Source organism: Pan troglodytes, chromosome 4 (assembly GCF_028858775.2).
Source record: "Pan troglodytes isolate AG18354 chromosome 4, NHGRI_mPanTro3-v2.0_pri, whole genome shotgun sequence".
NCBI classification, from domain to species: domain Eukaryota; kingdom Metazoa; phylum Chordata; class Mammalia; order Primates; family Hominidae; genus Pan; species Pan troglodytes.
The window spans coordinates 36,284,735-36,300,447 of record NC_072402.2 but is presented as its reverse complement, the minus strand read 5'-3'; the positions used below and the strand labels follow the sequence as shown (position 1 = coordinate 36,300,447).

The 15,713-nt window shown below is 38.6% G+C and overlaps 1 protein-coding gene across 2 annotated transcripts in view; it reads left to right on the top strand.

Moving 5' to 3' along the window:
- Positions 1–15,713, top strand: part of CMYA5 (cardiomyopathy associated 5) — a 104,140-nt gene that overhangs the window by 57,123 nt on the left and 31,304 nt on the right. For both annotated transcript variants that reach the window (XR_010157201.1, XM_001137947.7), the window contains exons 6-8: positions 5,352–5,470; positions 11,432–11,581; positions 14,490–14,636. Coding sequence is in view for 1 of the 2 variants with exons in the window: in XM_001137947.7 (XP_001137947.6) it covers positions 5,352–5,470; positions 11,432–11,581; positions 14,490–14,636 (416 nt within the window). In the remaining variant the exon portion in view is untranslated. The remainder of the gene's footprint in view (positions 1–5,351; positions 5,471–11,431; positions 11,582–14,489; positions 14,637–15,713) is intronic.

The window sequence follows — 15,713 nt, the reverse complement described above, 5'->3', positions numbered from 1 at the left end:
ACAATTATCATAATGTAGATTTTTAACTGCTTCCTCAAGATGTATTCTGCATTTTCAGCCTAATCTAGGCCATCTTTCCTGTCACTGCATATAGAACATTTTGTAGATGCTTAGATGCATTGGTTAAACATGAGTATTTGAAAGAATCATTCATATCTGCCTTGAGTAATTTTATGATTTATGTAATTTTAATGGACTGTTCTATCATTTTCTCTTCAAAAGATAGTCATGCATTTATCTTCTCTTTCTGCTCAGCTAACCTAAATGAATCTCCCTCCTTTGATTTTGTTTTGTTTTGTTGGTGTTTTTAACACTTCATCTAAGAGAATTCTTCATTCTTTCCAAAAGCAAAACACTCAACAAGAAAACATGTTGTCTATAAAAACATGTAACATCAGATTTATGTTTATCTTTCAGAGCATCTCATATTATAATTCTCCAACAGATCTGACACGTTCTTCCTTTTGCCCCATAGCAAGACCTGAGGTCTTTCCTTCTGGTTTGAGCCTAATGTTTTCTCCTTTTAGTGTAATTTTAAATGTAAATTTCTAAATTGTAAATACCATCTTCAGTTTACTTCCATCCCAATTCAAATTGTGATACAGCATAGAGTAAAATCAGAAATTTGTATCTATAATGTATTATAATATAAAAAAGGATTTAGATTAGAAATATGATTTTTTTAGGTAATTGAAATCACACAGATGAATCCTATTTACCTAAAACAAATTCTATTCAACAGAATATTACCAGTTAGTTTTTGAAAATAATTTGACGTATTGACATTAATCAATAAGTGTTTTATAACAGTGGCTCTGTTATGAATAGAATTCCCCAAGGAGCTTTTAAAAATGCTGATGCCTGAATCTTCTGAGATTCTGATTTAATTGCTCTGGGGTGTAGATGAGCATTTTTAAGGCTTCCTAGATGATTCTAATGCACAGCCAGGGTTGAAAGTTCTGGTTTATACAATCTATCCTTTGTCCCAGTAATTCCCCAAACTGGCTGTGCCTAAATCACCTGTGCAATTTGTTTAACCAAAGATCCTTTGGTCCCACCCCAGATCCACTACATCAAAATTTCCAGAGTGAGACCAGGCATCTGCTTGTTACCAATTCTCACAGACGAGTCTAAGACACACCAATCAGGTCTGGAAACTGATACCCAGGCCTTATTCCGAGTTCCCTATCTATCTATCTATCTATCTATCTATCTATCTATCTATCTATATTTTTTTGAGCCAGGGTCTCACTCTGTCACCCAGGCTGGAGTGCAGTGGCACGATCTTGGCTCACTGCAACCTCCACCTCCCGGGTTTAAGCAATTCTCCTGCCTCAGCCTCCGAAGTAGCTGGGACCACAGGTGCGCTCCACCGTGCCCTGCTAATTTTTTGTATTTTTAGTACAGATGGGGTTTTGTCATGTTGCCCAGGCTGATCTTGAACTCCTCAGGCCAAGTGATCTGCCCACCTCCAGTTTCCTTTATTTTAAACAAATTATTTTTTCTAAATATTAGTGACATTTCTTTTTATCCAAAAAGCACATGGATTTACAGTGCCATTCCATCTATACTGGACAGTGTAGACGCATATTTGCTTACTTATATTTTATCCATTCATGGAAGTTATTGCTCACTAAGAAAATTTGGTGAGTGAAAAGTTGAAAAATGCAATAGAATGTTTTTACCTTTCTAACCATCAGAATATTGCAAATATAAATTGACATCCACTTAATACTAAATACTCTTTCTTCGGTTTTGTGCTTAAATATGTTCATCTGTGTGTCATTTTAATTAATTTCTATTTCATTGTCCAGTTGACAGTGAATTAATTTTTTGCTAAAGCTGCCTGTCTCTTAAAGGAGAGTACACTTGGGCTAACCATTATTTTCCTGTAAAGAAAAAAGACAACAATATTCTGGGATTTGGTGAAGAAAGATGAACAATTAAAGAAAGCACTGTCAAACGTGCATGTACACGTGCACACACTTGATGAAGCTGGGCGCCATCACTGAAAAGCTTTCCATGTCCTCAAGAAAACTTCTGTCTCAAAGTCTCAATGTTATTGATGTTCCTTTCTATAAGAAGTGCTAATTATCTACAGTTGGCCCTTGAACAACACGAGTTTGGACTGTGCAGGTCCACTGATATGTGGATCTTTTTCAATAAATATATTGGAAAATTTTTTTGAGATTTGTGACAGTTTGAAAAAAACTCAAAGATGAACTGCATAGCCCAGAAATGTTGAAAAATTAAGAAAATGTTAGGTATGTCACAAGTACATAAAATATATGTAAATATTAGTCTATTTTATCATTTACTATCATAAAATATACACAAATCTATTATAAAAATTAAGAACATCAACATTTATGCACACAAACACCACCGTCCATAGCACCATATGCAGTTGGGAGAAATGTAAACAAACATAAAGATACAGTACTAAATCATAACTGCATAAAATTAACTGTAGTAATACTGTACTACTCAAATAATTTCTACAACTATACTGCTACCATACTACTTTAATAATTTTGTAACCACCTCCTGTTGCTGTTCTGATGAGCTCAAGTGTTGTGAATCTCTGCTTAAAAAACTGTGTCATGCTAATCATCTCCCTGTGAGCAGTTAGTCTCTCCAGTAAATTGTATATTGCAGTAAAAAGTGATCTCCTAAGGTTTTTGCCTATTTTTTTTTTTTTACCATATTCGGTGTGATACCATAAACCTTGAATAACGCCATGATACCCATAGGAAGTGGCACTAGTGATCCTGGATGTGCTCCCCAGAAACAGAGAAAAGTCATGACATTACAAGAAGAAGTTGAATTGTTTGATCTTTTCAGTAGATTGAGGTCTGTAGCCACCGTTGCCTTCCATTTCAGCATTTCAGGTGATTCATCTTGTGAAGAGATGATGTAAACTTAAGGTATTAATAAATACAGTACAGTACTGTAAGTGTATTTTCTCTTCCTTATGATTTTCTGAGGAATTTCTCTTTTCTTTAGCTTATTTGATTTTAAGAATACAGTATATAATACGTATACAAAATATGTGTTAATCAACTCTTGAGGTTATTGGTAAGACTTCCAGTCAACAGCAGACTATTAGTAGCTAAGTTTTTGGGGAGTCAAACAGTACACATGGATTTTCAGTTGTACAGAGAGTCAGTGCCCTAAACCCCGTCTTGCTCAAGAGTCAGTTGTGGTTTATTTTACCTTGCCACTTTTTCTCCCTCCCTTCGTATTACATCTCTAAAGGCAGTGCTTGTATATTAAATGCTTTTTCTCAACACTAAAAATGCTTAAATTAAGGAATGCTGTCAAGCATATTTAGACTAAACATTTACATATCTTGAAAAACACATTTGCATAGAAAATGCTGTTTGTTGAGGGGATTCATTTTTTTTCTCCGTTTTGCTCTTTTGTGTTATAATAATGAAAAAGAGTTGCAACCATTGTAAGACCTGCTTCTAAAAGGATGTCTGCTTGCCTTTTCCTATGCTGATGTTAAACTAGAATAGGTTCAGTGCATAAGGGAAAAAACATTTTGCTTGTGGTACCTACAATCAGAGCCTTTGTGCTACAAAATGTCCTACATTAATACACATCAGTGATGTGTATTTTTAGAGGGCTTAGTGCATGTATGGGGCACCATTTTTGTTCATTCTGAGCCTATCATTTCCACCCTCTCCATCCCCACAGTCTTAATTTAGGCTCGTGCTGTCTTCCCTCACTAGACCCTATGGGGTTCTCCCACCTGACCTCAGACCTCCCTCCTCTGCTTACCCTGATCCTTCCTTAGACACTTGCCAAGATAGTCATCTAAATTTCCCTTTTATAACAATTTTGTGGCTCTCCCTGCCTTAAAAGACAAAATTGAACTCTCAGTGGGTATGAAAGGCTCTTTATAGTCAAGCCACAAACAACTTTTCTATTTGATCCCTGACTGTCTGTGTTTCCCAACTCCCACGGTGCCCTCTGGCCCTCGAATGTGCTGTACTTGGCTGCATCTCCATGCCTGGGTTCATACCCTTCTTCTATCTGCAATGCCCTTACTTGTTCTCTCTTCTGCCTAGGAAACTCCCACTCATTAATACCCAGCCCAAATGTTACCTCCTCTTTGAAGCCCCTCTGGAACCACCTCCCCTAAATCAAATGATAGTGAATTTTATTGTTTCTGACAGTAGTAAGTGTAGAAGTCACTCTTTAAACATTCAGTTTTATTTTATAATATTTTTCCTTCATACTGACCATAAATCCACCGTCACTGAGATCCTGATATCCACACCCCCACAAAACTATTGGCCTCTTATTTATTCAAAATATGTTTATTAAATGCCCACCATGTGCCAAGTAATACAGTAGAATACAGTAGTGAACAAAATAAAGTCCTTTCCTGCATATAAACGGTATTCTGGTGAAGCAGACGGACAAAAACCGAAGAGGCTGTGATAAGTCTGGGGAAAACAAAGCCTAGTGAAGAATGGAGGGGGCAGGCAAGGCTGTATTAGTAGCGTACTCTCTGAGGAGCTGACATTTGAACAGAGATCTAAATTAAGTCAAGGAAGTAGCTGAGCAAGTGTCTGGGAGAACAAAGTTCCAACAGCAAGTGCAGTGGGTCTGCTGGGAAAACCAAGACATCCATGGAAATGAAACCTTTTTGTCATTGTTTGTTTAAATCCACATTTCATCTGGATACAAATACTTAGACTTAGCATCAGTTGGCATTCCAGCTAATGAGGGTGTTGAGTCCATAAAGCTGTTGATTTAGAAATTGTGGCTTGTTTAGTCTTTTACGAATGATAGGCTTTATCCTCTCATTGCTCTTTCCCCAGTACCTAGCACAATGCCTGGGACATAGTAAATAAACATGTTTTGAATGACAAAATGATTAGAAGCTTAATATCGAGGTTTGAGAACAAGGACATCTACAGTGTGTTAAGTTTCTAGATGTGCTCTTAGCATTTTTATCCTTTGAAGCCTCAGTGGGTATGAAAGGCTTTGGATATAAATCCTTTCCCTTTAGGAAATAAAGAAAATAATCCCTAAAATGAAGTAATTTTTAGGACCAACTTTATATGTAAAACACTTAAGACTGTATTGCTTGATAGAATCTTTCTAACTAGAGGATATAGGAATGAAATTTCCAATATTACCAGTTGCCTAAGAATAGATTTTAGACATATATTTCAAGACTTTAAAGCTTTAAATCCTTTTTTGGATAGAGTGAGAGGCCCTGCCTTATGCAAACCACCACTACCAACACCAGCTTCATTTTGAACAATTTTTTTCACTTTCATTCTGTATGTTAATAATTTTTTAACTTATGTAGAGCTCTATTCCCCTGATAGGTTGCTTTCTGCAATGGAGAGCACTGCTTCTTTAGAGAAAATGCCTGCTGCGTTTTCCCTTTTTGAACATTATGATGACAGCTTGGCAAGAAGTGACCAGATGTTAAAACAAGTGGCTGGTAAGCATTTTAATATATTAATTACCTAGATGAAATATGGCAGTTTTTGCTTGTTTGTTTTGTATGTAATGATATATACAAAAGATTTTGAGTGTAAAGACATGTAACTGGAAAAAGAAAAGTATTAGTTGTAAAATGTTACAGCTAGACTCTGAAATTGAGCATGGGAGGAACATCCCATTTCTGTGCATTTCCATCTGAAGCTTTATGACTTGCTTGGAGATTGAGGAGGTGGAAGGAGCCATGGAACCAAAGGGTCTCCTCTTTTTTTTTTCTTTAATTTAAAAATAGGATTTCTCTCCCTCTCTTCTCATTTGCCTCATACCAGCAGCCAGGTATAGAAGAAAAAAGAAGTCAAATGTTTTCCTACGTGTCAAACAGATTTCTCTTTATGAGTGGTTTTCCCCTCTTCAATTCAGTTCTTTTCCCCTTTTTTCAAACTAAACAGATGAGCTTAGAGAACTATCAGCTCAGCACCATGATCTGTAGCCAGGAGCCTCCCACTCAGCTGTCAGAAGCATCCTGCCAGCTCTTCACAATATTTTTTAATGTGCTATTTTAACAAACAGGACAATGAAACTTATTTAGATTTTTCAAAGCTGCCATGTTTCAGTGAAGTTACCAAGTTTTTCTTACTGTACAACATGCTCAGATGTCCTCCTTAAAAGATGCTGTAGTCTTCCAAAATCACCTCAAAGATTACAGCTATTCAGGAGGCTGAGGCGGGAGGATCACTTGAGCCTAAGGGTTCGAATCCAGCCTGGGCAACATAGTAAGACCCTCATGTCTAAAAACAACAACAATAACAACAACAAAAAACCCCAAAAAACAAAAACAAAAAAGATGGCTGTTGTGTTTAAATTGATGATTAACTTTCATTCCTGTACAAAGAGTTTTAATTTAGTAACTACTAAAAAGGCTACTGTATGTCTAAAAAGACAAAAACAACACGACACCACACAACACACAAAAACCCAAAACCCCACCAGCCCTTTATAAAATTAAAAGCTCAATCATTGATCTTAATGGATTTTCTCTAGAAATGTCTCAAAGTGTTTTCTTGTAATGTCTTTAAGAGGGATTAGACTTGGGCAGTGATTGCAAACTAAGAAAGTTTGATTAACAGAGCTGGTCTTTTGCTTTTAAGGGATTCATTATATGCCACTGTTCATTTAGGAGGATATGCTTTTCAACACTTAATGGGCAATGAGAGGACATTTAATATATTTTAGAGGTCACAGAGTTAAAATGTCACAAAGTGTTAACAATTAACTCAGCAAGTGCACATGGCGGTCCCTGTGGCTGGAAGCCTTTCATGGAGAGACTGATCTCAGAGCCATAAATGTTACTTTGTGCGTCTGTTTCACAAAATTGGAGCCCAGGATGTTGACTTGCTGCTAAGTAGTTTTTGTGCATTTGGTGACACCTCTCAGAAGTCCTCACCTGTGACCTGAAAAGTTGATCTGATGACCCCCTACCTAAACTAAGCAGATACAATGAGAAAAGGATGTGAGTTTTCCAATGAGAAGTAGCAGCCCATACGATTTATTCCATGCTTATACGATGGCTGGCATTGTGGAAACCGTTAAGCATATCAAATCATCTAATCTCACCATAACCCAAGGAGGTAGGTTTTGTTATTCCCATTTGACAGGTGAAGAAAGGTGAGGAAAGAGAGGAACAGAAAAATGTTCTGTTTTCAAGAAAACACAGCCGGTTGGGGTGTGTTTGGCAGGGGAGTTTGGCTTCAGAGTCTGCCCCACAGCGAAAAGGCAGAGTGCTGCTGAGAAAGATGAGAGAAACAGATCATGATAAACAAACATGAATCTAGGCTTCCTTGATGCTGGCACCTGGGGATTTTTTTTTAAATTGTGGTAAAATACACATAACAAAATTTACCATCTTGCCCATTTTTAATTGTACAGTTTAGTGGCATTAAGGACATTCACACTGTGGTACAACCATCACTGCCATCCTCTCCAGAACTCTTCATCTTGCAAAACAGAAGCTCTATATCCATTAAACACTAACTCTCCATATTCTCCCCTTCTCCTGGCTGTGGCAGCCACCATTTTACTTTCTGTTTCTGTGAATTTGATTACTCTAAGTACTTCATCTAAGTGGAATCATACGGTATTTCTCTTTTTGTGACTGGTTTGTTTAACTTAGAGTAATATCCTCAAAGCTTACCATGTTGTAACATGTGAAACTTTTCCTCCTCTTACCTATTCATCCATTGGTGGATACTTGGGTTGCTTCCACTTTTTGGCTATTGTGAATAATGCTGCTCTCCTGAGGACGTTCCAAAGGCCAGGTTGAGTGGAAATCTGTATCTGGTCACAGATTCCAAAGTCCAGTTTGGTTAAAGCTTAACTCCCCCAGTGTGGCGGCTCTTTTTGGGCACATTTCATCAGGCAGAGGGGTGATTCTTCTACCCAATTCCTTAGCCTCTTATAATGAAGCCCTAAACTTTCATTTTGGTATTTTTTGGTATCATACCTTTTTTTTTTTTTCCCCACACAGAGTCTCACTCTGTCGCCCAGGCTGAAGTGCAGTGGCACCATCTCGGCTCACTGCAACCTCCGCCTCCCGGGTTCAAGCCATTCTTATGCCTCAGCCTCCCCAGTAGCTGGGATTACAGGCGTGCATCACCATGCCCAGCTAATTGTTGTACTTTTAGTAGACATGGGGTTTTGCTATGTTGGCCAGGTTGGTCTCCTACTCCTGAACTCAAGTGATCTGCCCTCCTTGGCCTCCCAAAATGCTGGGATTACAGGCATGAGCCACCGCGCCCAGCCAGCATCATACTTATTCAAGTTTATTACTGTAAAAGTGTAAACAGAGTTGCTAAACTCCGGGTCTCTGATGTTGTTCTACCACATAAGAATTGTAAATCCAGCCATTATTATTAGATTATATCTATGGAATATTCTTATTCCCTTTTCATTTTAGAATCCTTTGAAAAGTAAAAGTATTTCCTGTTTCTGAAAAAAGGTGTTTTACCTTTAATGCTTTTGGGGGAAGGAGCACATAAAACAAAATTTCTAACCTACATACTTTGCTTCTTCCTTGAAATTAAGTGATTTTCTTGGATCAATTAATCAGTTTTTAAGTTTGTTAATTTACCCGAGAAAGAGAGAGAAATGTGAAAGATGTTTTCATTTTTAAAAAGCAGATACAGCTCCATGTATAATTCATAAGATAAAAGGGGGAGCATTTTCATTGTTCATGCCTCAAGTAATTCTCAAATACTGCTTCAAAGATGATCGACAATCCTTGAAACATTCTGCTTGGTCCTTTCATAGACCTGCGTAACATGAAAATTTACTGAACTACATTTTTCTGGACAAACTCATTTAGAATGTGACATCCATTTCCTGCTGGGAAGACAAGCAATAAATTCCAAGACAGTATCAGGGTCTCTGACCCGTGATCAGTTCCTGGGGAGGCGCTCTCACCAGCGGCCTCTGCCTTAGCATGCAGTTCGCTCCTCAGGTCTTACCTCTGTGGCCTCTGTGGCTTTCCAGATGATGGGTCCCTCGTTCAGCCCTCATCTTCAGGAGCTTCCTGCCTTGCCCCTCTGTTTCCTGTGCTCCTGCCAAGGCCCCTTTGCTTTCTGAATGTTAGCACTGGTTACCTGTCAGCCACTTTGCTAAGCACTCGATAGATATTATTTGCTTCCTATAATGACACTGGGAGGTAATACTATTATTATTGTTTTCTCATTTTAAAGATGGGGAAACTGAGGCTGAGATAACAGAGGGGATGGATCTGGTGTTTAACCTTGGGCCAGCCACTCTGCATTGAAGTCCATGAACTTGACCCTTCTCCTCTTCTGCTTCTCGTTTTTCACAACTGTGTATTTTTTCAGCTCTTTATCGCTATTGCATCTTCTCAGTTTGTCTCTTTTTGCTACATTCTTTAGACCCATTTATGTTTTTCTCATTTGTACCTTCTTGCTGAACTGATCTTTATTTTTCTTTTCCTTTGGTGTCCACTTTTAATAAAGTAATCTCATAAAATTTGGCCCATATTATTAATATTTCAGTAAACTTATCTCTCAGGAAATTGTTGACTGGAAAAAAAAACCATAAAAAATAAATGTAAAAACATGCTATTGGGTCAGGTGCAGTGGCTCATGCCTGTAATCCCAGCACTTTGGGAGGCCGAGGCGAGCGGATCACCTGAGGTCAAGGAGTTTGAGACCAGCCTGGCCAACACGGTGAAACCCCATCTCTACTAAAAATACAAAAAAATGAGCTGGGCGTGGTGGTGGGCGCCTGTAATCCCAGCTACTAGGGAGGCTCAGGCAGCAGAAATGATTGAACCCGGGAGGTGGAGGTTGCAGTGAGCTGAGATTGCACCACTGCACTCCAGCCTGGGTGACAGAGCAAGACTCCATCTCAAAAAAAAAAAAAAAAACACGCTATTTTTTCAACTATGGGAATAACCTTTTCCTCTAATTTGTAAAATATGTTCAAAGATTTTATGTCATAAGTTTGGGGGGAGAATTGCATAGAAATTTGATTTATGGCATTGCATATACCATTAATGTTTGTACGCATAATCATGAACTTTACAAGTTTCTAGGAAAACATCCAAGGATTTTGTTGTCATTAAAATTCAGAACAACAGAGTTATACTAGGTGTCTAAAATGTATGCTGAATCAGTAGGCTACTTTTTCTGTAGTTTTTATATATTTTGTTTAATTTTTAAAAAGTTAGTAATTAAAAAAATTGATAGGGCTAGCCATGTTGGAAAGAAAAAATGGGATAGTCGTTTCAGAAAGTGTATTTTGATATTTTATTTTTGCAAGTATTTTTCTGGCTTGAAGATACACCAACTATATCTTAAAAGGGTTTCATTTGCCTCTATCGTGAATATAGAATCTATATTGATACAGAATGATACAACCTTGGTTATCTAGCAAAGCATGTGTTTTGTTTTGAAGGATAAGCAAGTCAGTTGTTGCCTCCTCTAACCTACATGAGTTTATTGCTCCAACTATAGGTCTGTAGAAGAGTATTCTCAAGTGATCCCATTTTGGAATACATTTTTGTTTATTTCTGTGTGTATTATATATGTGCACATGTACAAATGCATAGAAAATATTGTGGAGGGATACACATTCAACAGTGATTGCATCTAAAGAATACGGCTGGGCGCGGTGGCTCATGCCTGTAATCCCAGCACTTTGGGAGGCTGAGGCGGGTGGAATCCTTGAGGCCAGGAGTTCAAGAACAGCCTGACCAATATGGTGAACCCCCACCTCTACTAAAAATACAAAAATTAGCCAGGTGTGGTGGTGCAGGCCTGTAATCCCAGCTACTCAGGAGGCTGAGGCAGGAGAATTGCTTGAACCCGGGAGGCGGAGGTTGCAGTCAGCCAAGATTGTGCCACTGCACTCCAGCCTGGGTGATAAAGCAAGACTCCATCTCAACAGATTAAAAAAAAAAATTGGCCGGTGTGGTGGCTCATGCCTGTGATCCCAACACTTTGGGAGGCCGAGGTGGGTGGATCACCTGAGGTCAGAAGTTCAAGACCATCCTGGCCAAGGTGATGAAACCCTGTCTCTACTAAAAATACAAAAATTAGCCAGGTGTGGTGGCAGGCGCCTATAATCCCAGCAACTTGGGAGGCTGAGGCAGAAGAATCGCTTGAATCTGGGAGGCAAAGGTTGCAGTGAGCCAAGATCGTGCCACTGCACTCCAGCCTGGGTGACAGAGTGAGACTCAGTCTCAAAAATAAATAAATAAAATTAAATTAAAGTTAAAATTAAAATAAAAAAAATAAAAAAGAATATAATTGGGGTTGGGGGTTTGGGGGAACAAGAGAGCCCTTCTACTTTTATACTATGTATTTCTGTATTCTTTGAATTTTTTTCAACAAGCATAAGTAACTTTTGCCCAAAAAATTAATAAAAACAGCATTAGTTACAATAAAACTTGTTTATATTCCAGTTCCACAGCCTCCTAGATTAGAACCTCAGGAACCAAATTCTGCCACCAGCACAACAATTGCAGTTTACTGGAGCATGAACAAGGAAGATGTCATTGATTCATTTCAGGTTTACTGCATGGAGGAGCCACAAGATGATCAAGAAGTAAATGGTAGGATTGCTAACACAAATACAAATGCATATGCATATTCATGCATCTTCATGTGAAGTATTTAAATATACACCTGTATTATGACTCTTCCCACAAAGCATTTATAGCCATTTACAAAACAACAACAAAACCCCAACAACCATATAATGAAATAATAACTACAGAAGCAAAATTTGGGAATCAAGATCAGGGAAAACAAAATGGCATAAATATTATAATAGTCAACACAAATATTGTAATTGAGATTCACATTTGGCTTTGAGCTCTCAGAATAACAGGAGCAATGAAGTGGTTCTCATTTAGAGAAAGGAGGTAACATACCAGAGTTTCAAGGAAAATAAAGTTTTTAACAGTACGAAAGCCTGAAAGACAAGTGTCACGTGTTCCACTTTCAGGGAAGAAGCCATAGAGAGGACACTGTGCTCCACAATGACCTGAATGCAAATGAAGCATGGGATGTCATGGGTGGCAGTTTCTCAGGTCTGTCTTTGCTAAAAGCCACCAACAAGCCACAAGATTCATTCAGTGTTCACAGTTCCCAGGGCGTGGGCCTAGGTATGGTGTAGTCTTCCTGTGTCCCAAATTAATGTGTGGATAGAAATGAAAGTGCTTAGTAGGGTGAATGGATGGTATGTCTTACAGCTGAGCCTCTGTAAGTATCTCTCAGCTCAGAAGGACTTCTAATAAGCCCTGGAAGCCAGGCAGTTTGAGGTTGTGCTTCCTGATGAATCAGAGCTGGGAGTGCTGCCATTCTGTGTTGCTTGTTGAAGACAGACCCACATACTATGGAAAACAGATGAGCATGTGGCAGGCTTGGCGTCCTAACTCAGGTGCCCAATTTGTAATCAGGAATGAATGGTAATATATTATACTATTACTAATATTTAAGTCTTTTGAAATGTCATGTGATAATTAATTTAGAAAAAAGTTTGAAAAAGCAATCATAGGCATGGTGTAAAGTTGGCTAAATCTGTCTGTAATGTCATGACTCCTGTTTTATTGACCTATTTCCATATGCCTGTCACAGCACAACCAAGTAAGTGTTACTATCCCTATTTGCAAGTGAGAAAACTAATGTGAGGTTACGTAGTTTGCTCAAGGCCTTGCAACTTGTACATGACCGGGGGCAGGAGTCAAACACACATCTTTCAGGCTCCAAAGTTTATTCTTTTGTTTGTTTGTCTCTGTGTGTGTTTTGTTACACCATACTTCATCTCCATCTATTTCTAGCTCTATTTCATGGCTCTCTGAGACCCTTCTTATCAAATAGTTGTTGCTTGGTGTGCTTTTTTTTTTTTTTTACTGGGTTTCACCCCCACCCCAAACACTTCCCTATCCTGTGTCTCATTGTTTCTGTGCCCTGAACTGTGTTAATAACAGTTAGCTAATCTGATAATCTAGTCTGTGATACCATGCCATGTTTAGTAGGGTCTCTAGTGACATATGTTATGTACACTGTTAAAGGGAGTGCCAGGGTAATAGGATGTATTAGTTCATTCTCACACTGCTATAAAGACATACCTGAGACTGGGTAATTTATGAAGAAGAGGTTTAACTGGCTCACAGTTCCACAAGGTGTACAGGAAGCATGGCAGAGGAGGCCTTAGGAGACAGAATCATGGCAGAAGGTGAAGGGGAAGCAAGCACATCTTCCCATGGCTGGCAGGGAAGAGAGAGAGAGTAAAGCAGGAAGTGCTACACACTTTCAAACAACCAGATCTCTTGAGAACTCATTTATGAGAACAGCAAGGGAGAAGTCCACCCCCATGATTCAATCACCTCCCACCAGGCTCTTCCTCCAACACTGAGAATTACAATTCAACATGAGATCTGGGTGGGGACACAGAACCAAACCATATCATAGGACCTTGCCTAAAAGAATGATTCCATTGAAAACTGCAGACACAGATTCTGGGATATGGGAGAAATATTCTTCAGTGTACAGGTCCTTATGAGGTTCTTTAAACTGAACTTTCTGTCCAGAAAGTACAGCTCATTGGAAAGGAGAGAGGCAATTGAGAAACCTGCTAAGTTGAAGAGCTCCCGATTTTCTTTTAAAGAAACAGTCTGGGTTCTTAAGTGGAAAAGTTTTGAAGATGTGACATTCAAGAGTCATAAGGGGGGGAAACTGAAATTACCATAGGCAAAATTTACAAAGAAAATCATATGTTTTAAAGGAGATAAAATTTCAGTGAGAATAATCAAATTGGCCCAAATTGGTAGGTTTGTTCAGAATGGTATTGGATAATGTTTACTATTAAAATATTCAAAGTAAAATATTTTTAAAAATTTTTGAAGGCAAATGTCTTAATTGGACAAAGTTACTTCTTAGAGTAGCTTATGACCTATCAAAGTTATTTAAGTATTTCTATAAATTGTGGAAATCCCTAGTGGAAAGAATTCTGGAATTCATGAGAAGAAACCAGGATTTGAAACCTGGAAGGTCATACTGAATACCAAAATAGTTTACTAATCTGTAAAGATGTTTAAAAACCATGAAGTTGTCCTTTTTTTATGACATACACTTCTGAAATATTGGCACTGGTTCTTAAGATTTTCTTGAGAATGTGTTACTGAGATTTAAGCTAACATATACATTATGTAATTTTAATATTCGCTACTGAAATAAGTTACTTTAATTGTGGTATATGAAGCTCAGAATCTTACTAATATGCTATTATTTTCTGAGAAGTGTTAACAAGTATTACTATGTCATCCTAAGTATCTCTTTTCAGAATGCTGTTGCTTTCATATGTATTCTAAGGAGCTGGTTTTCACATAATGGTATCTGTAAGGTTATCAGTTTGCATTTTCCACTGAAAGAAAATCATAGATGACTTTCTCCAGTAACTATAACTTTTAATTAACTTTGGAAGACATCTTAGATTTTAATTGTGTCTTATGCTAGAGTTGGTAGAAGAATACAGACTGACAGTGAAAGAAAGCTACTGCATTTTTGAAGATCTGGAACCTGACCGATGCTATCAAGTGTGGGTGATGGCTGTGAACTTCACTGGATGTAGCCTGCCCAGTGAAAGGGCCATCTTTAGGACAGGTAAGGAGATGGATGCTAAGGGTGCGTTAGAAGACAACGCTCAGTTCTTCACAGACTCTTGAGATCAGCCAGTAAGTGTTTATTAAGCACCTATTGTGTGTTGAGTGTTGTGCAAAGTGCTGGTTATACAATGATGACTTAAGCCTGGGGTCCTGTTCTCAAGAAGCTCATGCTCAGGTGGGGAGATGGAAAAACAGAGGATCATAGAAAATGTGTGGTAAGGGCCATATCCAGATATACACAGGTTATTATGAGAACACTCCAGAGGGGCACCCAAGTTGGCCTGGGGCAGGGGCAGGATCGGAACTGCTTCCTAGAACTGATGCCTGCAGAAAATGCTTTAAAGGATCAGTAGGAAGTAATGCATTAAAGGAGGATATTCCACTTGAAAAAGACATGAGCAGAGGCATCAAGGCAAGAAACAGTATGGAGTGTGCAGGACACTGTAAGAAGTTTGGTATTATTTCTTAGACTTAAACAAAGGAAAGACAAGATAAGAAAGGCTAACATAGAGAGGCCGTGTTTGCAAGGTAAGAAGCTTGGGCTGCGTGTGGGTGCTGGGAACCCCCAAAAGGCTTTAAGCCAGTGGTATTTAACTGGAAGTGCATTCTCACGATGAAATCTTTTCACAGGGTAAGAAGCCTAAACCAAGGCTGCACTGCCTTTAAGATAATCGTAACCTGCCTCAGGGGAAGAAATAGTTTACTCCTACCCTTTATCCTTTCCTCTTGCCTTTTAAAACAAGCCTTTATTGAGCACCTACTGAGGACAAGATCATGGCTAACTTGTGTGTACTGGGACAGGGGAAAGAATCTTTATTTTGATTTGCTTGTATATGTATAAAGAAAGTCTAGTGGGATTTATAGGAAGCTGCTATTAGGGGCTGTTTGGGGATGGGTGAGAACTGGGCAATGTGGAAGGCAGAGAAGGGAGAGAGACATCACTATCTATATTTGATCCCTTTTGGGTTTTTAACACAGAATACACTTTCTGATGAAAAATTGAAAACAGAATCATGCCGAAGCCGTGGAAGATCACGTGCTTCTCAGGTCCCAGGAAAGCAAGCTGGCATTGCTC